Here is a 25305-nt window from a genome sequence, read left to right as displayed (position 1 = left end):
TGCCAAGTGCTTTAGATAAGTGTGCTACTAAAGCATTAAAACTGTGTTCATTGGTTCTGAAAGGGTAAACCGTTAGTCAAACCAAAATAAACCCAACAATATCCCCAAAAGAAGGCTACATTTTTAAAATGCAGAAGTATCACATTTTCCTGATTTTCCTTTATAGAAAAAGATCTCCAAACTTTAGGTACTTTATTACAATAGGACAGAGACTAGGTTCTTCTGAACCCTCTTTCCCTCCATTTACTGCTACACTCCTGAAAGAAGTGACAAGTGAGGAGAAGCAAACCAGTAACACCAAATGAAAGTGGCACATGCCCAGCCAGACTCATTATCCCCAGGCCACAGGGGAAGGCCTATGCACACCAAGGCCTGTCAGCAATCTTTAACTGCCAGCAGGTATCAGCTACAAGTTGCCTGATTAGGGCAGAAAACAGTCTGGATGCTCATACAGACAAGAGCAGACTGTCCCCAACACCTGTAAAAGACAATGTATTAGATACTGGCAGTGAACACTATTTGAGAACTACACTTCTTTCAAAGCAGTATCCATGTGGAAGTTATGTATCTATACAAACCCAAAGTGCAGGCTTTTGCTCTTTTTTAGATGTTGCTTTTGCTGCAATATCACTGAAAGAATTCTCATGAAGCCATTCCTGGCAAGAGAAACAGTCTACCTAAAATACTGACAATGAACAAGGATCACCTAAAAATACTGGCTATATAATACAGACACAATTCAGACCAACTCCCAGATACTAGTTCCACTGAAGAGTATATACTTTATATAGCTAAAAGCAGTTGCTCTAAAAGAGACAGCAGAAACAAACTAAACCCAACTTTAATTTAGGCAAAAGACCTCCAAGCACGCTGTACAAAAAGCAGAAAATCAGATGAAGGAAGAGAACTGATGCCTAAACAGAGGGTCATTTTCAATCACCACATAATTAAGAAAAATATGAAACCTGAATACAGATATATATTAAATGATACTGGGAAGATTAAGTAGACCAATCATCTGCTTGATGTTAGCATGGCTGTTAGTATCCTGCAGAGTGTATTACCTAATGGCACATCCTCGCCTAATCCAGCATTTGAGAGATTGTGCATAGAGGGTTCTATATAGTGAGGGGACCAAGACAAGGCACTTGGTCCAAACACTCAGTCTGACTCAGTGCACAAGTTACACACTAAGGGTGACTCTTGGTGTAAACCACTCAGCTAAGAAAGGATGTGCCACCTATCAAGCCTATCCTAAAGGATGTGCAGCCTATCAAGCTGTGCCACCTTGTCACAGGCAGCAACAAGGAACTGCAGAAGATTCAGATTCCGTGAACCCTTAGAACCCCCTCATGATACTACTAGAAAATAGCACTAGACATGTGTGACCCTGTAGATTCCTGACAAGAAACAGCTTGAGCTCATACACACAGAATACACACTGACATACATTTAGAGCAAACCTCATCATCCAATTCACACTTGGTTTTAGACTTTCCAACTAGAGGGGAAAGGAAAACAAAACCAGAAACCAAAGTGAACCAGAATATCCACCCCAAAACAAAAATAAACAAACAAATAAAAAACCTCCTATATATTCCACAGACCTGAAATTCTTCAGTTTTTGTTGGGTGTGTAAGTCCCAAAAACTAACGTTTCATTGAAAAAATCCAATATTGCACATTTTCCTTTTTAGAACCTCAATTCATACTACCTTCTTACAAGTTTTTGGAGGGAGCAATACTGGTAAGAGGATGAGGGAGGAGAATTTATAAACTTGAGATGCAGCACATTTGCTTTCCAATTATTTTGCGACTCTTACAAACACAGAGTTACAGAGTTCTTACAAGAGTTACAGAACCACAGACACTAGGAAAACCTCTTAAAGTGTGTCTTCACTGAAAATAGGTTAGGTTCTTCCTTTAACGCTACATACACAACAACTCTCATTTAAGATGAATGGTCCCTTAAATCAGCATTTGTCTTGCTGTAGACATAATCAAGGAAAAAGGTAACACTTTCACTCAGACTGATGGTGATCTTACAACAAAGAGGTAAACTAAATAATGTCAAGTGCTAATGTCACAGAATCATGGAATAGTTAGGGTTGGAAAGGACCTTAAGATCATCTAGTTCCAGCACCCCTGCCATGGGTAGGGACACCTCACAGTAAACCATGTCACCCAAAGCTCTGTCCAACCTGACCTTGTACACCGACAGGGATGGAGCATTCACATCTTCCTTGGGCAACCCACTCCAGTGCCTTACCACTCTCACAGTAAAGAACTTCTTCCCTGTATCTAACCTAAACCTCTCCTCTTCAAGCTTAAACCTGTTATCCCTTGTCCTATCACTACAGTCCCTAATGAAGAGTCCCTCCCCAGCATCCTATTCCTTTTGCAAAACCAGGACAAAAAGAGTTCCCACACAGTTCATCAGAAATTACAGAGCCTCTTACCTTTCCACAAAGATTGACCTGCTACTTTCTTGTAACTCTATGGACAAGGAGGCAGCACCAGGAAACACATTGACATAGGTTGCTTTGCTTTGCTTTGCCTAGATGGCCTAGATGTCTGCTGCATGAACTTACAAGTGAGAAGGCACAAATTATCTGCAATGCATCTGAGAAGGCTAACAATTATATTGATATATTATTAAGTTATGCTTAGAATTAATGACTGGAGGGATATCTGTGGGTTTGATTACCAGGAAAATATAATGGGTGAATGGGAAGTGTTACTTCCTCTTTCATCTGCTATTAAAGGATGGTACTTTCTTACCCATCCTGCTAGGAAGCTGCCTTTTGCTTTGATGACCTCATCTTTCACATGAACTTTTTTAACAAAAGCAGCATTTAAAATGTATGAAATTTTAGGGAGGAGAGGAACTGCGAAAAAAATCTTCCCTATGATCTGTAATGAATTTTTATGTTAAAACAGGCTACAGAATTCCATCACGTTGTTCCAGCTTCAAACCCAAGCTTTCTGACTGGCTAAAGCACCAGGTGCTTCCTGGGAAAGCACCAGGGCATTATGCAAGGACTTTATGCAACAGAGAGTCTACTACATCCCTTGATAAGCTGTTCCTATTTAGTTGTATCATTAGAAAACTGCACCTTATTTCTAGCCCGAACAGATCTAGCTTCATCTTTCAGCCATGTGAATCCCTTTAATCTAGCTAACAAAGAACAATCTAACTGTCAGATACCTTCGCCCTCTCTAAGTACTTATAGACTTAGCAGGTAGCCTCTACCGTCTGTTGATAAACTAGATTGAGCTTCTTAAATCTTCCATTCTAAAGCTGATTATCCAGTCCTCAAATTAACGTAGATTTTTTTCTGAACTCCCTACAGTTTTTCCAACACTTGATGTGCACATCAGAACCAGGATACAGCATTTCAGTAAAAATGCATGAAAAGTAGTAGTATTCCCCTCTCTCCTACTCTCACAATCACACACTTTCAGCCTTCTTCAAGACTGCTTTGCACAGGGAGTAATAATTTAATCAATACTCTAAGGTAATTCTTCCATCCCTACTTATATTCTAGATAGAAGTTCTTCCTAACACAACACATTCAGAATGGACTGTGACCAAACTTAGTTCCATTTGTTATAAAGAAAAACACATGCCTCTTTGAAACCCTAACTGCACAATCTCTATGTATAATGGAGTGTATGAATTCAGTGCCTGTATTTTACAAGAGAAAAACTGCAGAGAAAAAGATTATGTTACAATCATGTAATAGTCACCCAATTTAAAGCTACCTCTTTAAACTACTATTTCATTCAATAAACTCATCACTCAGCCTGTTTTGCACTACGGGGTTCTGATGCTCACCTGAATAGTCACCTCTGGAGTACTGGGTGACAACAGCAGATTTGATTTTCAGCAAAATCCAGTGGGCACAGCAGAAGACTGCTTCAGGGTAGAGGCAGTGTTCTACCAGACAAAAGGCAGAGCTGCAGGCTAGTCATGGAGGATTTGCTAATGTTATAAATCTACCAATGTAGTGAAAATTAATTGCCAGTTATAATCTTCAGTTACTACTGTATCACCAGCTAGCTTCCCTTCCTATCTAGGATGAAAAAAATTAGCCAAGTAAAATCTTGAAGTATCTAGAATGAACATTTCCACAAATAAAAAAGGAAAACAGACTACCAAAAAAATTATCAAAATTGAGATTATAAGATCATATCCTACCATATCTGGTAAAACATAGATGGTCCTTTGGCAGAGCGGGTGCAGGAAAAAATATGATAGTGATGTTTGCACAGGAAAGGAGCAAGCAATGTAGTTTTTGGAGCAGCAACATCAAATTCTACTTCTAAGCAATTTTAAAATGATAGAAAAGCAGCATACTAGTATTTGTGGTGACTTGCTAAAATATAGTGAAGTACTGAGGCTTTTTGCTGTAGTAAGTAGCCTGTTCTTATAAGCTTGGTTTGGGTAACTGTTCTTTGACAGACAGATTAACCCCAACAATGTATTTCAAAACATGGCAGTCTTTGATTGCTACTTAATTATAATGAGCAAAATTCGGTGCCAATGGGAGCACTATCTTTTGGAAACTGGCAAACAGCAGTAGTCAGTAAAGTCTGCCATGACCTCTGACAGGGAAAGGTGGATTCTCTTTGTAATCTAGAAATCAGGTATTGTTCCTTTCCTTTCCAAATCATCATGCAGTAACATATTTCAGTGAGGACTGGATTACACCCTATCAGTACACACCTTTTACCATGTTTTCATTTAATTCCATTGCAGGTAGGATTAGGCTTTCAGCAGTAGCCATATTTGTATTCAAAGATGCCCCTGCCCCCTTTCAGTAAGAAATTAATTTCTGCATATAGCTGGTAGAAAACTTTGGGCCTTTTTCCAACGAAAGGTGATCTATAAACATTATCAATAGTCATCATGTGTATACTCAGGATTTCTTCCCCTTTGCCCCTCCAAATCCTTCCTCTGGATATATACACTGTCCTGATTACTACTCAAAGCAGCTTTAATACATGATTATGAACACAGAGTGAACACAGGGAAAGTCTCTTGGCACCACCTCAATGTATTAAAATGAGCAAACTTTTAAAAGCACTTGTTCTGTGTATTGTTTCCATAGCACTCTATGCTTGCACATGGTTCATCAGAAATCTGCCACGAAAAGCCCACATTCAAGGGGTTCTCTGAAATAAATTAAAACTTCAGAGTAATTTGGACATAACAGACTCACTCTGAAGCTGAAAGTCCATAACAAGAGTCAAACCTGCTTAGAATGTTGCAAGTTCATTTATACTCTTATCCTGTAATATATAAACAAATGGGCATAAAATAACTAATACAGAAAAGGAGTATGAAAGAATGACAAATGTTGTTGCATACACAATGGGTTAGCTTCTCCTTGCTTTTTGCCTAGTATTAAAACTAGGGCAACATTCAAGAGAACGGGTAAGGTTGAAGCCTAATAAAAAAAGGGAATGTTAAAGTATTTGGAAAACAGAGGACATGTTTAGGGAATAAAGTTAAGGAAGATTAAGATTTATCTTGCAATATTTATGTTATTTTTGCAGTCTGGCAATTACAATTAGCTTCACTTTCCAGCTCCGAGACAGCAAGATAATATTAACAAAACAGGGAGAGTTTATTTTCACAAATAAACTGCTCTCACTAGAAATCTGTTATGTATACTGCTTCGCTGTGCTCTACGCTATCAGCTTTGATGCCTCCTTCCTCCACTAATTATTCTCTACCTCCTTTAAATTCCTCCTTTAAATAGCTGCCTGCATGAAATTTTTCAACATTCATAGACTGATTTTTGCCTTCACAGCATACCATGATGGCTTTGTCTGAAGTGCATTGTAAGCTCTCTGAAATACAGACTGTATCTTAGTAGTTTTTTAATGCTGGCACTTTTATACATGTTAAGTCATTTGAAGATGTATGTTACACGTCTCTAGAACTTTTCCAAATATGCACTTAATAACAAAACAAAACACAAACCCTCACATTCAGGATAAACTCTTACCTTCCAGGAAAGCAATAAGGGTTTACAATAGCTTTGATCTGCCAAAGAGCTTGGAAAACATATAGAATAGTGACAGGTATCCTGAAAAGCTGGAAACAATAATAAATGCCACAAAATAAAACTTGTAGCATTCCCTCCCTCAGTGATGCAGTCAAGAATAGTATTTTCTGATTAACAAGTAACCCAAAAATCTATAAAGCTGCAGTACCTCTTTCAAAATCTACATACCTACAAGGCTTGGTGACTTTCACACCTAGTGTGCTGCAAGTTATGAGAGTAGCTGCAGAAAACTTACACCAAGCACAGAATGTACAAAGATTCTATTAAAAGCACTATACACACAGCTCACCATAATTTCAAGAGTTGAAATATTTTTTCTCCCATTTCTCCTTATATCTTTCCATTGCCACACATTCAGTTTCCTAGTACACTTGCCCAAGTTTCTCCAAGTCTTCTAAAAAGCCGAAAATAAAACAAAAGCATGAATACAGATTAGAACAAAACTTCATGATACTGCACAAAAAGCCCCAAGAGACCCTGAAAAGAAAAATCTTAAGCCTTTTTTTTCTTCTCAGTGACTGGGAGACATTGTGTATAAGCTGTTGGGATGACTGAATGTTGATAATATACAAGGACAGGCAGAAAGTTGCTCAGGAAAAGAAGGGATGGTAACGGATAAAACCTTCTGTGTCAAAGGATCAGCTCAATCCTCTGTGAGCAAAAACCTCTTCCACACAGCATTCTCCCCTTCCCATCTCTTTCCTTACACAGTTGTTTAGATCTACTAAAGACATGTGAAAACCTGAGATTAGCTTCCTAAACACTGAGAAGCCTGCATCACAAACGACAGCCATTCCACTTAACACCTCAAAAATCATTGTTCTGCCTTCTCAAGAAAAAAAAAACCACAAAAACGCTGTATCATAATGCATGCCTGTCTGTAGCATATAGACCACAACAAGCTTGCTTTGCCCTGCAAAACAAGCAAAAGCCATACAACCATGGGTCCTGTAGCACCGTGCCCAAGCTCTGGTGGTACACCTTGTGCAATACAGCATTAGCTAGGACCCAGTCCGTGATAATGGTATCCTCTGGCCTTGCCTCAGCTCTGGAAGCAGGAAGTGCAAGTCAGTATCAGCACATGATAGATCACGTAGATACATTACCTACTTATGATGTACTGCAAGAAACAGAACGACTGAGCTAGAAACCAGCAAGCAAACCACTTTCATGCCCATCACATGATGTAATAGATACGAGCAGTCACCCAAGCATAAAGCATTCTGCTGCCACAGCCATGATCTACAAACTCTTCACTCTCCTTGGAGAAAAGGCAATATTCTCTGGATTTCTCCAAAATATTGCTTTTCTTCAAGGCTTTGACCTTTCTCAAGAGGCACGCTGTGATTCAAGCATGGGGCTGTCAGCACAAAATGCTAGCAGTCTTCTCTCTAGTCATCTCCAAAAGAACCTTCCATCTGAGAACCTGACTCAAAGGCTGACCTGGCATATAATTAATAGCACCAATTTACTCTCTTGGTACTGCTCATTATTCCCACTCCATTATTTCTGATACTCAGGACTCCACCCTTTTCCACACTGACACAGGATTTTTTTTCCTTTTTGTTTCCACCTTTAATGGTTTTTGCATTTCCTTCCCACAGCTAGGTCCAACTCCACCAGTCCTAAATCCGTGTTCATCTTAAATATCTATTTCCTTCACTTTATTTTTGCCTGTCCTAGAATTTGCAGTGGAAAAGGAAAACAGACTGGAAATGAGGTTACTGCACGTTTTCTCTCTCTCTCCTACTGCTTACTAAGCTGTGCCATTCCTCCAGTTGAGCTGAACCCACACCTGCAATTTCAGCCTTTTTTCCTCCTACTTTTGACTCACTCCTCAAGCCTCTTCTCTTGTATCCATTTCTTTCTCTACATTAGAATGCAAATATTTATTCCAAGAGAAAGCCAGAAAACATAATAATCATTTCACATTCTTCCTTCCCACTCTCTTTCTCTTCCTTACAGCTCTCCCTTCTTCCTCATACCATAGATACGAAACTGTCCCACTCTCCACTTGCCTCACTCACATCACCCCATACTTCACATCTCCTTTCTCCTTGTGCTCTGATAGAACAGCAGGACAGGCAGTCTTTCCTATATTTGGAAATCTACTTCTTACCCCTTGCTTCTCTAACTCCACTACATCTCTTTCTATTCTTCTTTCATCTCTAAGCTCATTATGAACTGTTTGATAACAAATTACACATTTAAGTTGTCTCTAAGTTCAGCCTGAATTTCCTTCAGCTGTCCCTTGCACTACACTGGAACTACTTCACTAAAATGTCTAAAAGCTTTTACTATTGCTATATCTTTGTTTGACTAAGTAAGTCAAATATTTCCATCACCCATAACCCTTGTACGTTCCTCATAGAAATTAAATGCATTTCTCCTTTTAAAGCATTCATTCTCCTTTTCTTACTTTGATAACTCTACCCTCTCCTGCTTCCCTTCCTCTCTGTACCAAACACTTCACAGGTTCCTGGGAGGTTCCTTCTTTCTCCTTTGTCTTCTAGTAGCTCCATTAAGCTACATCTTTTGCACCTTCCCTTATGATTGGGAAATTCATCCACAAACTCTGCTCCTAAGGAGACAGGTCTCAAATACAGTAGATTTATGTCTAAACAAAAAAATCTCAGTCTATCTTTCTGACACCTCTTGTCACTGAGTAGCTGTCAGATTCAGCTCAATACAGCTAGAACAGAACTTACATCTCACCCTTCCCACCCTCTCTTCTCCACCCCCTCTCTTGATAACTGCGGACAGCATTATCATCCTGCACATCATTCAGATATGAAATACTATGTCATCTTTGACAATGACTTCTGTCTTGATCCATTCATTCAGGCTACATCTATACCTAAATCATTCTCCTGTCTTGCATCCTTAGGACAAAGTCTTCTCTAAACATTCTCAGGGCTAAAGGATTTCCTGGGCCTTCACCTCACATTAGATATTAAAATTTTCTTCTTTTTTTCCTTGACAAAAAACGTCCTCCTGTTTGTTTACGCCGTTTCAAAAGTTCTTTCTTCTGTATTGTCATACCGATCTACCATTACTCTCTCTGCAACCAACAAGCCTCCATTCCAGCTTTAAACACTATGAATGACTCGTCTTTGCTTTCCAAGCTCTTCTGGCATACCTAGAATACTCTGTCCACATCCTACTTGCTATCACACCATTTGCTCACATTTCTAGTTGGCTCACAATGTCAGTATCCATTTACTAAGCTTTTAACAACCAATCTGTATTTTCACTCAGGCCAGCTTCCACACTTGAGTAAGGATATCTTCCAATCTCTTGCAAAACTACTTCACTACCTTTTGAACACCACCTTAAAGCTTTCCTCACCAGTTCTAAGAAAGCCACTTTAGTTTAGGCCAAAGTCTACCACCTATCATGTTGAGCAACTAAGTGCTTTTGTTTGTCAATATTAAAACTCCTGCTCTGTCATACGTTAAAGAGTTAGCTCTGCAGCACAACGATTTCACAACACACATGCACACACCCTTCCTGCACACAGTAGCATCTAGTCTCTGATGGGGCTGCTAGGCATTCACATCATGCAAATAATAACACTGCCTCCCTAATCATGGCAGTAACAGATGAATTACTTATATTCATCCAGATCATTGTCCTCTGACCGTCTCCATTATCAGCCCCAAACAAACAACGTTTTGGCTCTGTCAGTGGCTGTTGTGGTGGCATGCATCCAACAAACTTTTCAGATTTAAATCATCAGAAGAGTCCTGTCTCAATGAGACATGACTAAGAGCAGCTTAAAAAAAATAACTGCATATGCTAACTACCACTTGATAATCTATTTAATCTGGACAATCTCAAGTGGCCAGCCTAAAGGCCACCTGAGGACAGAATACCTGTCAGAGATTCAAAGATGAATGCATGTGATGATTTACATTTCTGCAAACCTCTGCTTCCATTCTAACCATATCAGCTCAGAACAATGACAAGCTGAAGTCACCTAATTCTGACACTGGAGAAATCCAATCCCATCCTGTTTTGTCTTGATAGAGAAGACACTTTTGGTCCAACAAACCTGTCAACAATTATTATGTGTATGATGTTAGCAGTGTTCAATCCAAATATAACTACGAATTCCCAGTCTCTGCCTGCCCCCCCATGTTTAGCCCCCTGCAGCAGAAACAGGAAGGGAAAGAAGGACTGGTCATAAAATATCAAACACTCTATATTAGAATAAAAGCAAAAAAATTAAGAACACAGAATCAAACCTCATAGCTCATGCCCTTTGACAGTCATTCTTATGTTTTGATGTTACTTCATCAGCCACCCTTCTGCCTCTTCTGCTGAACACCTGCTCCAAGGGAACGGAAAGGGAAGCAAAAGGAAGTCCAAACCCCCTGTGTACTGCACACCACACTGTCACAACACAACTGCTTCCGTTTTACAGATGACTCAGGAGGGGCCTGGGGATTAGCGAAACTGCACTAGATGTACACTGGTACCAGCAGTTGTGCAGAACCTACAGCATTTGTCTTCAACTTCTCTACTGCTTCTAGCTGATGCTCTTGCTGACCTGGGAGAACTCCACTTCTTTTTTTGCCAAACACCGCACGTTTTATAAATACATGTACACAGAAACCAAAAACAGGAAGACCAAATAATTCTAAATTATAATTGCTGCCAAGAATACAGATAAATAGGAAGATGTGTTGGGCTTAAGGGCTGTATTATTAATATAACTTAGTAAAATATGAAAGGAAATTTGCTGAATAACAAACACAACATTTCCGAAGTAAGGAAGACATCTCTATTTCTACTGATTACAAGACCAGAAGCAGTCAGAAAGCCCGCTTCTCTATCACCATCAGTGGCTTTAAAGCACACCTTTTAATAAACCATACAATTCATGACAAAACTACTCCCTTAAAATTGTCAACATTCAACCATATAAAGGGACACAAAAAGGAAAGAGAGACATCATGCATGCAGTGGTCCATTTTCCTCTGCCCCACATCAGTCTTAAGTAACGTGCTGTATTCCATCTCCAATTTGAGTCAGCTAAGAGAGCTGCACAGCACTACAATAAAAAATTGGATCATTTTACCCACATAGCAACTATCTTTCTCATCCAGCAAGAGAACCATCTTGCTATAGAATTGCTAAGAAACCTCTGTCAAACACCCTGACTGCATCACAACAGCATTCACCACAGGTTTTTTGGCATACAAATAACCTAAAGACACCAGCTTCACCGGGAATCCTGCACTACTAACACCACTAACTCCTGAATCAGCTTTTTCAAGGACAAGCTGAAGAACTTCTGCACCAAGTTCCTAGTTATTGAAAATCTTTCTTGCTAGTCATTCCAAAACTACTCTTAATAATACATGGTCATGCCACTCAGGTGACTTTATGGTGGAGTTAACTCTTTAAGAAATACTCATATCTACATACTATTTTTATTGAAGGTGAACCTTTCTAGTAATACATGCAGGGTTATAAATCTAAACTTTCACTGGGACTACCAGAAACTTACACTTTCTGCCTACAGGACTCCTGTGATCTACAACTTAAACAAAATGTGATTTGAAACATGTTTTCTATGGGACTTTCCACTGATTCCATCTCATACACATCAGCCTTGGTTAAATGGCTAAAAATTTCACCCCAAAGATAGAACCTGACAATGTCCTGATTTTTATTAACTAGAGCAAAATGCCTATTCAAGGAAACTACTGTTTCACAGTGAAAATGGTTCAACACTTGTATAGTCTTCTTTGAAATGTGGAAACCTGTATTTAGTCTATAAACTATTAACCACATATGGAGGCAAATCAACAAGAACACACGTTTTTATATCTCAATCAAAAACAGATAAGTTATCTCACTTTCTGTGGTGACAATAGGGTACACTCTAGTAAACATGTCATTTCCTTCTTTCTCAAGTCCAGTTATAAATTGCAACAAGTAGAAGCAATGTCAGAGACAGAACCTCAGTGACAGTGCTGTCAGGTGACAGAAAAATCACGTCATTTCCCCACCAGTGATCAAACAAGGTACGTTAAACGACAAGAGATCTAACCTCTTCAGAATGACTGTTGAATAAATACTAGGAGAAATGTTACCAAACTCCAGCAAGATATGTACCATCTAACAAGCCCAGAATCTTTAAAGAAATAATTTCTAGAACAGGTTCAGATACATATTTGAAACTACCAAAATCCTGACTTAAAACACAGAACGTCTGATCAGAGAGCCTTACAATGACTCCACTCTTTTTATCCAGTGTGTGGGCTGATGAACTAAAGGACAGGTTTCAGAAAATAACTATGTAACTATGAGGATAAACTACAATTCTGACTAAATTTCTGGGCACTATCATACATAATGTTTCATTCTTCCTCTGTTACCATTCCTTGAGACACATTAAATGAGGTGACAGCCACAACCAGGAGCCACGCCACCCCCCTGCAGAAGCTGTCCATGGGAAAAAAAATAAAACTATGGGAGTCAGATATCATAGACTGAACTGATTGGGTATTTGAACATCAGAATCGAGTCCCACTGCCATTTCTCATCCTAAAGAAAAACCCAGTGGGGACCTTTGCTCACTATTCTTATTCCCAGCATAAAGATAAGAATGGTAAGAAAAAGTTTCAGTTGCTAATAACCACAGTTTTGTATGCTGCTAATTCTCAGTTCTTTCACTAACCAAGCTCCACCTGAATATTACATCTGTTTAAGAACCAGTATCTCTGGAAGACCTTATTAGTTTACAGAGAAGAGAAAGAAAACTATACAACATTCACCTCCCTCTTTTGCCCACTGAAAAACCAAAGTCAAAACCAACCCCGATTCACCAACCAGCGTGGTCTACATTCAAAAACCTCACTTCTTTCTTCTTGGGTATGTGCTCAAAACTTCATTATAATTTTCTTTCCCTCTCAGCCTTTTCCAACATTCCCTACCACCACAAAAAGGTGGAGATGAAGGCAGCTGAATAAAAACAAGAAAGTTTTATCCTTAAGTTTTTGGTTAGTATGTTTTTAAAGGAGACAAACAGCACCATCAGCAAACCACTAGTAAACAACAAAATAAATAAGAATCAAAAAAAAAAAAGACCAACTTCAATTCCTATGCTTACATTAACCAGCTGGTTTTGCCTTCTCTTCTTTTACAATCTCCTCATAAATAATCTTCGTTCTCTTCCTCTGGCTTTTCATAAGCAAAATGTTACAAGCTACATCCTTTTTTTTCCCCTATAAAGTGCTCCCTACCATCACCCAATCTCCTTAGCTTCTTATTTTTCCATGAAAAATGATAAAATCAAGTTATTTTTCTGAAGAATAAAAAAAAATAATTCTGAAAGCAAAACTAATCAGTATCCCTTTAATTTTGTTCTGACAGTGCCAATGGATTTACCAAAAAGCTTTCCATCAGATAGTTACATGGGAAGTCAAAATAGGAAAAACATATTGTAAACAACTATCCAGTTTGCTTGTGTAATCATCAAGTAAAATGGTCAAGTCTGGGGCTGCACAATGATAGAAAATCTCTAATTTTAACACAATATTACAAAACCAGAATAGATTAGTTAAGACAAAACACACACACCATCAGATTGAAACCTCAATAATACAAACCCCCTGAACTGAGAAACTGAAGTTGATTATGACACCAAGTACCCAGATACAGATCTAAATCCCATATGTTGTCTTTAACCCTGCTGTAGTCCACGAAGATACCCAGGATATCTTTTGCTCCTTTACAGCCCGTGCCTACCTAGAAACACTCCCAACACTTAATGCTTGCACATTTACTAAAGTGATTACTAATAGGTTCTGTATGGAAAACCAAAAGATACCATTCTTCTATTATTTTCTTGAATATTGTACAGAGCAAAACATATGCCTCCAAAATTAATCTAAATGCAGTTACAGGTTATGACTGATAATACAAGATCACTGTATCTCTCAGGCATACTGGGACTTTTTACAGGACACAAATTGTCAAATAAATATAAACTCCTTTTACTATGCCTGTTATCTAGAAGAAGATCTTCATTCTTCAGACACACCATTCAACTTTCAAAATTCAATCTAAATCCCAAATGCTGCTCCAATTCTGATAACCCCTCTTTTAGCTAAGCCGGTTGGTTGGTAGTGATTTGTCAGATAAGTTACACAATGCTGTTTCTGTTTCCTGATTAGATAAGCAGATAAGTGTGTTGAGTTTTGGGTTTTTTTTTTTTTTTCCCCTAGCACAAACATTTCTGCATAAAATTTTTCATTTTCTGTGAACACTTACAACTTGGTAAACCCCTCTCCACAAACATACAAGCCAATAAAAGTCCACCATGGCCATACTGCATTTGCTAAATGATACATAAACCAAGTATTAGCATGCAAAAAGCAATTCCATCTACAAAACTGAACAAATGTTCAGGAAATTTCTCTCCACTGTGCTGCCTACATATACACTGCAGAATAAAGGAAAGCAGTGAGCAATATTCCTACGTTCTTACTTCTGCCCAAAGGAGGGGGCACAGGGGGCACATGGCCTCGGTACATCCTTTGCATTATAGAAAGGATGAGCACTATCAGACTGCAACCCTTTTGCCCAGGGATGTGCTAAGTATCAACCCCTTTGTCAGGCAGAGATTTTGCAGGGTTCCTCCCCACCACCACTGAAAATGCTGTCTCCCAGGCCTCAACCTGGGTAAGAGGGAGAAAGAGCATCCCACCACCCTAGACACCTATGGTACACAACCAGAAAGGAGGCAGTGACAGGGGGATGAAGCTAGCTTGAAGCATTTTTTAACATCCGACAAATATTTTTCCTATAGATCCAAACTGAAACACCTTGTCACACTCTGGAGGGGACCACAGTTTTCCTACCCTTTCCCCCCACTATGTTCTCCACACACAGTTTCACTAGTCTAAAAAGGCTCCCTGCTTAACTGCTTACAAGGGAATGGCCACATGAATCTGGTCATATCAACTGAAGTTGACAAAATGCAGACAAATATTAGAAATAAAAGCAGTGAGATCACACTTCACACTATCCTTCTCAAATAGGACAGCAATTTTTGGTATCTGGAGTCCTGTCCTTCTGTCAACCCCCCCTTACACAAATAAAGTCTGATTTTTGTAAGACACCTCTTACAATCTCCTGGCACCACAAATGCCACATGCAGACCTACTTAAATAGATAAGAATGCAAAGAAAAATTAACCGGGTTTGGTGTTAAGAGCTACCACAACCCTTGTCTATGAACAAAGCAGACAAAAGAAGTCACTATGTCACACAACAGATGTGTGCAAGATCAGAACAAGTGCCCCAGCATTTCTGCAAGCACAGGAGCAATGTTTTCTGCAGACCAATCTAACCCTGGAAATTCTTCCCACCTTTACCAGCAAGTATAGTGAGGCTCCAGGAAGATTTACAGTGGGCATTCAGAGACACGGATGGGTGTGGTGAAAACACCTGTATTAACACACTTCTGAAGTGAATACAGTAGAAATATTTCAACACATACTAATTTCTCCAAAGTTCTTAAAAGTTCTTTCTAAGTGATCCAAAACAAGTTACTACTTGGAAGCAATAAAATTCCTAAAGCTTTTTATTTTCTAAATGTAACAGTTTTGTTTCTTTAAACTGTATAACAGTGCAAGTACTATGAAAGCTAATAAGTGCTTCACACCTCTCACTATCACAATGTCAGCAATGACATTACATTTAGATTGGAAATAATTTTTCTGGATACTGAGTTTAAATGGAGCTCCTTTGATGAAGTCTGTAACCTCCCCAAAACCAAACAGTGACAGAGTAGAACTGATAATCTATACTGAATCGTTCTAGGAAACAATTTGCATATTATGTATGACTAAGGAGAAGGGACGCATTTCAATCTTTATGTCTCAAGTAAGCTTATAGTAACAATTTGTGTTCAAGTACTTCCAGGCAGAAAATATTTTATCTCAACAAATTAAGGTCCTTATGAAGGCCAAGCTCAAGGGAGATTTTTGTTTGATTACTTTTGAATCAAACATATGCTCAACATTACTGGTAGACATACAAACTGTTTGAGCCTAGAACTTTTTAGCCATAATATATTACATGAAAATCCAATCTGCCTGTAACTTGCTCTTGGGTCAGCAAAATAGAGACGTTCAGGCATGTAAAAATCAAGACAGGAATACAACCAGGCTTGGCATCTCTATAAAGGTCTTTGAAAAGGGAGGGTTTATGGTATTCTAAATAATTTCATTTAATGTGCACTCCACACAATTTAATAGCTTATCACACAACTCTATATTATTAACTAATTCTTTATTCAAGAGCTTGTTTAGAAAATGTAAGATCTCCTTAAGCTACCAAGATGCTCAAAATTGAATGCACGTGTAATGACAACTATAGCATAACAAGAAACTTAGCATCATTTCAGAATATATGAGATGACATTACAAGTAATAGCGGGATTTCTCCCAGAATCAGTAAGTCACACTGAAGTTTTACTATGATGGGATCATTCATTACAAACTGACTTCACAAGAAGTACTTCTCGTGACAGAAAGGTTGCATACGTATACTGCTTTCTTAATGGAACAGAAACAGAAAGCTACATGAAAACATGTCCCAAACCATTTCACTAGTTGCATGAGGTTTTACCTCAGCATGATGTTAACAGCGCATGTCACACAATGTGTAAATTTGATTTGCCCACGCTCCCCATTCAAGTCTCTCCTCTCTCAACTGACAAAACTGTGTCAGGCATGACATATTAGCAAATACCATTAGCCTGGAACTTGCCTGTTCATACTTACGGTACCAGAAAACCTTATGACCAGAAAGCCAAACGACCAGTATTTGGTTTTGCACAATAAGGCTTAGCCTAACATAAGATAATATTAGATGCTGGCTGTTCAGTTGACTGTAAGTCACTTAGCCATGAGGATGAAAGAATAAAATGTGACTTGAGCTAAAGTGGAGGAACCCAAAGATGGTAACTGTTTCTCTCTGAGAGTGAAAATGCTTTTCACTAATCACTAATAATGTAACGTTTAAAGTTGATGGACAGGTTTATATGGTTATCTCCACAGAGAAGCAAGCGAAACACTGCACCAAGTGACAGGGTCCTCGAAAAAAATCCAACATGGCCACTGAGATGTAGTTGTCTTTTGACTTAAAATTGCCTTATCTTTTACCACATCTCTCAGTTGCATGCATACACCTGTTATACTTCAAAAGAAGTTGACACGGTGACAGTCATCTACGTGTATCCAACCCTGAAACATTCTTCATGGCATAGATACCCATATGCTATTAAACTACCCTGTCAAGGCCAAACCACAGTCATCCACAGCCACCAAGAGACAGACAGGTAGAGAGGTGTGCCAGCACTATCCACTTACCTTCTTTATTAAGCCTCATAACCTCCCTGCTTTTTCCACCCTCCTTTCCAGTCTCTTCTAGATCTACACCTGCAGAAGAGAAGCAGAGTCAGGAAGAGCCGAGGGCCCAGAGGTGTGCATTTATTGTTTGGCGGGGGGGGAGGAGGAGAGGTGAGGAGGTGAGCAGTGTTTCTATTTGCAACAGCAAAAGCACAATGGTCGGAGCATCTGCCAGGGAGCGGAACAGCCGGGCCCCCCGCGGCAGCACCCTCCAGCCCCCACCCCCCGCAGCATCCTCCGACCCCTTCGCGCATCCTCCCCCTCGCCCCCTTCCCCCACCGCGGCGCCGGCCCAGCGGCGGATCCCGCGCCGCGGGGCAGCGGCACGGCTCGGCTCGGCTCGGCACGGCGTGCGCCAGCGCCTCCCGCACACATGGCACCGGGGGCTCGGCGCGTCAGCTGAGCGCCCGGGGGGGCGGCACCTCCCGGCGCGGGGCGCGGGCCCCGGGGAGTAGGGGGGGTGGCCCGGCCGGGCCCCCGGCCCCGCCGCCGTGCGTGCGCTCCGGGGGAGGGGAGCGGCGTGCCGAGCCGCGGGCCGGTCCCTGCCCTTACTGTGCGGGGGGGCGGCGCCGTGCGCGTGCGGGGGGGCGGCCTCCCGCACCCAGGCGGCCCAGGGCTGGCCCAGGAACGCCTCGGGACTGGGCACGGGCCGCTCCAGGGCCGCCATGGCGCCGCGCCTGCTCCTGCCTCCTTGTTGCTTTTCCCGTTTCCTTCGGCGGCGGCGGCGGCGAGCGAGCGAGCGAGACACGGGATTCGAGAACGCCGCACGTCATCCTCGGGACGTTCCGCCGCCCACACGGGGGTAGTGTCAGCCCCTGCTCCCTATCAGATCGGGCTCCCCGCCGCACAGCGCGCATGCCCGCGTCCCCCGCGCCTGCGCGCCGCGCCCCGCGACGCCGCCGGCAGCCGGGCCTGCCGCCCGCCCCGAGGGGGCCGCGGGACCCGAGCCGCCTGCGCGCCCGGCGCTGCCCCTGCGGTCCCCTGTGCAGCGCCTCCGCTCGGCCCGGCCCGGCCCGGCCCGGCCCGGCCCGTTCCAGCGGAGCGGGGCCGGCGGCCGAAGAGCCTCGCCGGGAAGGCAGCCGCTGGCGTTGCGCGCCCCGGGGGTACGCGCCCCGCGTCTCGCAGCGCCCCGCAGTAAGTCCCTGGGTCGCGCTCTCGGTAGTTGCGGCACGACCGCCGCGGCCCAGCGCGGCCCCGGGTGCCGGTGTCGGGGCTCCTGGTCTCCCCGACTTCTTACAGCTGCCCTCCTGTGGATCACCTATAGCCACAGCCACAGCCATTTTGTTGTCCAAATACTACCTGATCTGCATTTAAACACAGGCTTCGTCTGTTTGCTGATGGGCTTTTCGTTGTTTTGGTGTTTTAGGCTACAGTATGGCAGCTCTGAACTCGCAGGTCCCACTGCTGTCAAATAATACAGAGGTTTTCCTCTCGCTGTGTGTAACCCACAGGATTTACATTCTTTTCATTTAATTTTAGGACTGTAATTTTTGGTTAGTTTTTTCCCCATTTAGGTAAGGGTAGAAAATAACACTACCATGAAAATTTTTGTCCTCAATATACCTGATTTGGGTAAGGAGTTACGGCATAAACCTATTGCTGCAGCTCACACATATTAAGCCAGACATACCAAAGCCAAACCAGTGGTGAAGGACTTAGTTTCATTTCAGCAGCCTCACAGACTCTGCTCACATCATCTTTCATACAGCTGTGCAGCCACAGCAGAAGAGCTAATGACTGAAGCTCATGGTTCTCTGAATGCAGGTGTGGGTTTTTCACTGTCCCTTCCTATGCTTCTTCCCAGCCACTCCATTAAGACCCTCTGTCACCATTCCCTTTTTGCTGGTTCATACCAGACAGCACTGAAGCAAAGCATGAAATCAATCTAGACTTGAGGAAATAGCATGTAAGACCTGCTCAAGGGTTGGAGTGGTGTCCAGAGGGGCAGGACAGGCACTGCTGAAGTCAGCACTGCTGAAGTAGCACTGTTGCCTGCAGAAAGGCACATGGTACTACAGTCTACCATGGATTTAAGTAAATTTCTTACCTTTTCATTAAGACTGGGCTCTTTACAGTGCTAAAATGAATAAATGTTTGGGGCAAAGGCCAAACAGCCTTTGGCTTAGATACACTGTCAACAGATGCAGTATTAAATACAGATAGCATTTACACCACCTCTTCCAAAAAGTAGGTAGAATATACGAATCTTATCCTTCAGACCTAAAAGCTTAGATACTGTATGGCCGGGCCAAAGTGCCTCTAGTTGTGTGACATTAGCTACAAGAAACTAAGGAACACAATTAAAACAAAGAAGCAGAAAGCTTACCAAACTATGCCTTCAAAAAGATCAAGTCAATCACAGCAGCCTTATTGGCAACCAGTGTGAAGCAGCTGTAAGTTGTATGACCTTAGATATATTATACATGGAATTTCCAGAAGCAGGAAGGGTGGTCATGATACAATACAAAGCCCTGGCAAGACCTGTTGTGGAATATTAAGTACAATTCTAGCCACCAGTTTAAATTAATCTTCCTAGAAAACATGGAAAGCATTGCCAGGATGGTCAGAGGAATTAAGTCTGTCACATGAAAAGAGCTTGGCTTAGTCTAGTGAAATTTAGCTGGAAACGAGTATGAATGATGTTTTTAATTATAAGGAAACATAATAATGAGGAAAAAGAAGAATAGACCTTAACTGCTTATGCTGAGGTTGAAAACCCTGCTCACTACACATAAAACTTTTTAGTGAGGAATATCAAGATGGAGTTCCTTGGGAGGAATAATAAATGACATGATGCTAATAGTCAACCATGTTTGGCACTTGTGCTCATATCCACCACAAGGTAGTTGAGCAAAAGTCTTGACAGCAGCCAAATCATGTAATTAAAGAAGTTACACTGCACAGCTTACACCATAACAATTTTGTGATCACCCAAGACATGCATCTGGAGAACAGGTACAACAGAAAGGCATGTGAGAACCCAGGAAAGCCCTATCAGTGAAAACCAACGTGAAATTTTAGGGAAGTATGTATACATCGAACTAGATTAAATACTGCCACAGGATACACAAGCAGTAAAGCAATTGCTAATCACACAACTGAGAAAAAAGGGGAGGGAGAAACTATTTAATACAAGCTGCTACATACCAAGCAAAAAAAAAGTGAAGAAACTTTCCAACTTTAACACATGGCACTAATCTACATGCTGCTTACCATGACACACTGCAGAACTACAGTCTAGGCTCTAACAGAAACAGACCATATGAAGGAAAATTAGCATAAAATCAAAGATGCAAGATGTACCAATTCCTTCCTAAAAAGAAACAATCCAGTGATTTACAGTTTGAGAGAAAGGTTTCCAAGGCCCTCCCAAAGGAATTCCTCCTCCCTACCATATGTATGCATGAACAACATTATCATTAAACAAATGCTTCCACAATCACAGAATCATAGAATCATTTAGTTTGGAAAAGATCTTTAAGATTGAGTCCAACCATTAACCCAGCACTGACAGGTCCACCACTAAACCACATCTCTAAGTGCCACATCTACACATGCACCCCACTTTCCAATAATCAGCATCTTTTCTTTGGAAAGTGCGTGTTCTGCTTTGATTGCATCTGTGCTACCCCTGTGATCTGCTCTAAGGAATGAAACCCATCCCTGAGTGAAATAGGAAGAGAGCCCATCTGACATTTTAGAAGTTATTCCCATGGTCAGGAATGTATATAGTTTTCTCTTGTGACTCTGAACTCAGGCTGCAGCTTTATGATAGCAGTGGCATTTAAATAGTTTCTTCTTCTCTTTTCCTGGCATCTGCTTTCACATAATTTGTAGAAAGACAATTCTACTTAAGACTCTTTCAATTTTGTTTTTATTAATCAATGGATGTAAAAGTTACGGGTGGAGAGGAAAAAAGGAAGGAAAAGGCACAAATATGATCACGGAAGACTTATTTCCATAGGAAATGAGTAAAAAATCTGCACAAGGAAGTATAGATTAAACATCCTCTGTTTCTTTTCCAGCTGCTCGCCAATACAGAAATTTCATTCTTCTATGACCTTGAACAAGTCACTGTGCCATAGAAAAGTAATTAAGTTGGTCAGGAAAGGTACTTTCCCTCTCTAGTCCTTGTGGATCTTGTTTGATTTCAAATGCCAAGTAGAGGCTTCCTTTTAGTATGTGGTCTTTCAGAATTTAATATAGTGCAGCCTTCATCTTGGTTGCAGCTTCTGAATACTACAGTGGTCCAATCATAACATGGAATTAAAAAGTAAACTGTAAGCAAATTAAGGCCTTTAATGAATAAGCAGCAAAATACAGATGAAACTCTACTCTTTTAAATCCATATATTAATGGTCTTTTAATAAGATGATCTCCAAATACAAACTTTCCACTAAGTAACCAGGAGATAAAAAAATCATATGTTCTTATAGCTATGTATTAGAATTATAGTTAAAGACTTGGGCTTTATAAAAGCACAGCAAAAGTTATGACATCCAAAGCTTATGTGGAGATCACTGACATTTATATAATTATCGGGATCTAAATGCAAAGAGATAAGAAACCAGAACAGCAGTTCTCACGTGTGGCTATCAGGAATTTCAGATGTAGTCACCATGTACAAAGAAATAATGACATGATTCCATTTCAACTCCACTGTCACACACTGAGAAGATACCATGGGTTTGCTCAGGCATGTGTAGGCACAGCAACAGCTAGAATTTGTGTTTGCTTTAAATCATGTATACCTGGCAAATCATGCACCAGATGGCTTTAAACTGTCTGCAAAAGTATTGTAAAAAACAGCTGTATAAGGCTTCAGTATCATAAGATGATAAACAAATGATGTTCTTGTGACAAAGTCATTATGATTTAAGCAGTTTGTCAAGAAACTCGTTAGTACTTCTCAGGATCCTATTTTGCAATGTATTTACCACAACAGTGGTTTTATCTTATATAGCAGAAATTATTACAAAGCAGACAGTTTTATGAACCCAGGTATCTACTTTGGTGGGAATGGAACTGTGAATGAATCACAAGACTTTCTTAAAGACAGTCAGTAATGGCGTTTGCATAGGAAAAGCACCAGCAAAGTAGCTGGGTGTCAGTCACAAAAGAACAGAAACATCAATTCTCTTCCAGGATTTTGAGAAGTCTAAAACTAATTTGTATGTTGACTTGTGTACAAATTATTTTTATAGTGAATTTTTACACTTTTGCTCATTTCAACCTGTAGATTATTTAACTCTAGTCTCACTTCCCACAGTGAATAAATGAACTTTCTATTTAATACTACAGCTGCACCTCAGGGGAAAAGATACCAGAGAAGTTTGTATTGAGAAGATGCAAACCCCACCAGATAGTCCTGCCTTTCACTGTCGAAACTGATTCTGAAACTATTTGGTTTTTTAATAGTGTAGCATCCTAGTCTGCCCTGTGAAAATTAGAGTAGGTAAATTCATTAAACAAAGCAGATACTTGAGAAGTTCTATAGGTTTCTGCAAGAAGATGCATGCAGGATGGCCATTAAAACAACTTGGTACTTGGCAAGCCAAATGTAAAAGCCACTATGAGCCAGTCTTCCTAGAGTCATTCTGGCCAGAAGTGCAGTCCCTGTAGTATTTCTGGTTTCTTTTTAATTTCAGAAGGTGTCTCAAACACCATGTGAGTGCCATCATATAAGACTTGAGCTAGAAAACTGTATAAAATAGACACAGCAGGGAAATCTATTTTTAATGTCCTCTGAAATAACACAAGAAAAAAAAAAAAACCAGATTAAGCTTTTGGCTCCATCTTAGCCAAAAAAGCCAGCACTTAAAAAAGAAACATGGAAACAGTCAGAAAAATGGAGAACTGAAAAAGAAATTCTGAGCTAGATAGTCTTGTATCCCAGCAAAAACATGTTTCTCAAGCAAGTGTTGCAAATTGATTCACACAAAACAATGCTTGAAACACTACAGCAGCACTAATCAGATGAAATGGGAAATCTAAAGGGAGATATACCACACAGATATATGAACAGAACATGCAGAATAAGATAACTTACTACAGTGAACTCTGGAAAACTTAAAGAAAAAATGCTACCAAAGAAAGGCCATGAACTAGAGGCTAGTGAACATCAACATGAACTAGTCACAACAGTGACTACACATTTCAAATCCAGGAGTTAAACAAGCACTGTGAAAAAATAAATTGCACATCCTTCATTTCCAGTGTCTAAAACAATGTTCTAAACAATTTTGCTGAAGTATTGGTTGCAGTCTCAATGCATTAACATAGCACTGTACATCAGCTAATTTATCCTGCTTTTAAGAGGCTAATTTGTCTTATCTACAGTATTACTGTAGCTGGAGTCTTTCTGACACCAAAGCTGGTAGTGGTAACTATCAGTGTATCATAGGACTGCTTTGTACAGTGCAGGTAGGCATTTTCACTAGATGTGAGGACTTACCAATTGCTTGTGAGAAGCAAAGCAGTTTCGGTTTTTTTCTGCAACAGTTTCAGGTTTCATCCAGGAGCCTCTGAGAGTTCAGTTCAGATCCATCTTCCTTTCCAATATTTTCTTTCTTTCAAGAATGTTCCCTATGTCCTGACCCCCAACAAGCACCTGAACATTCAGTCTCTGTGCTGTGGTACAACGTGTATGAAACTTGGATCTCAAACTCACTTCTTAAAACACACTACCCAAGGTCTCTGATCTGGCACTTCATCAGATGGACTTGATGCAAGAAAGTGAGCATTAGGCTACGTCAGAGTGTGGATTCTTATCAGTGTGGCTATTTGGAAAGACCTGAATGATGGGTCAAAGAATCCTTGACAGGCTAAAAGTCAATTTCCCTGTATTGACAGGTACTTTGGAAAGATCGCAGTATGCACATCACAAAATCCGTGTTTCTTACTGCTTCTTGAAATTGTTAAGCATATCTAGCACTGGTGCAGTGAATTACTTGTATTTTACTTATTAAATATTTATCTGTTTTGTTTTATTTGGAACATTTTTTGGTAAATAGCAGCAACAATAATATTTTTGAGAACCATATCCAGAGTCTAGAGGAAGGCTCTTAACCATCCGGCTGGGACAGAAAGGAAAAAAACCTGTAGGCATTCCCTGCAGTTTTGAAAGATGTGGTAAAGTTCTTTAGATTTTGAGATATAAAAACACTCAGGGATGGAGTTACCTTGCCTCAGTCTGAAGTCTGCATTCAAACAGCATGCTGCTCTCCTAAGCTTTGCTCTCTCGCAGTGCCCGTGTGAATAACAAAACCCACAAAACATGGGTCCCCAAAGATCTTCATGCATTTCTCGTGAGGTAGGCATAGAAATATTCTTTCATAAAATATTAAGTTTGCCCTGCTGAATAATGTATATTATAACTTTCTGTTCACCAGCCACGTTTGTCTGTGTTGGCAGCACACAACAGCAACTTACTGCATCTCCCCCACTGCATCGTAACCAATTTTCTGCTGTTCCTTCTCAAAGTAGATGCCATATTTCTCTTGTTTGTATCACTTTCTCCCAAACGTTTCCCTTTTTCGAATTCTCTTCCCTCTTTGTCATTTTTACTAGTACACTGCAGGGTGGGTTCTCATCTCCTGCCAGGTCACTCCACTGAAGCACCATCTTGGGGCCTGTGTTTTGCTCCCAGTCTCTCTCACTCAGCACCACTATGTCTTTTAGTGTTGCTTTTGCTTTTTATCCTGTCTCCCCCGTGGAGGATAGGGCTCTCCCATGTATCTCTCCCCGTCCTTAGTCATCTCTCCACTTCCCACCAGTGAGCTGCCTCTCCTAACAAAGCT

The 25305-nt window shown here is 40.7% G+C and overlaps 2 protein-coding genes across 4 annotated transcripts in view; one reads left to right on the top strand and one right to left on the bottom strand.

Annotated features, from left to right (window-relative positions):
• Nucleotides 1–18348, bottom strand: part of ATXN7L1 (ataxin 7 like 1) — a 113996-nt gene extending 95648 nt beyond the window's left edge. For 2 of the 3 annotated variants that reach the window (XM_065666140.1, XM_065666151.1), the window contains exons 1-2: nucleotides 18059–18348; nucleotides 17469–17537 (exon numbers count right to left, since the gene is read on the bottom strand). In XM_065666140.1, coding sequence (XP_065522212.1) covers nucleotides 17469–17537; nucleotides 18059–18173 — 184 coding nt within the window. In that variant the 5' untranslated portion in view covers nucleotides 18174–18348. Of the gene's footprint in view, nucleotides 1–17468; nucleotides 17538–17786; nucleotides 18000–18058 lie in introns of those variants that run through there. The other variant, XM_065666158.1, reaches the window with a different exon arrangement.
• Nucleotides 18349–18508: 160 nt separating this feature from the next.
• Nucleotides 18509–25305, top strand: part of CDHR3 (cadherin related family member 3) — a 60997-nt gene continuing 54200 nt past the window's right edge. The window contains exon 1 of the mRNA XM_065663832.1: nucleotides 18509–18640. The gene's annotated coding sequence lies outside the window, so the exon portion shown is untranslated. The remainder of the gene's footprint in view (nucleotides 18641–25305) is intronic.

Source organism: Lathamus discolor, chromosome 1 (genome assembly GCF_037157495.1).
Source record: "Lathamus discolor isolate bLatDis1 chromosome 1, bLatDis1.hap1, whole genome shotgun sequence".
NCBI classification, from domain to species: Eukaryota; Metazoa; Chordata; class Aves; order Psittaciformes; family Psittacidae; genus Lathamus; species Lathamus discolor.
This window is presented reverse-complemented; position numbering and strand designations above follow the sequence as displayed.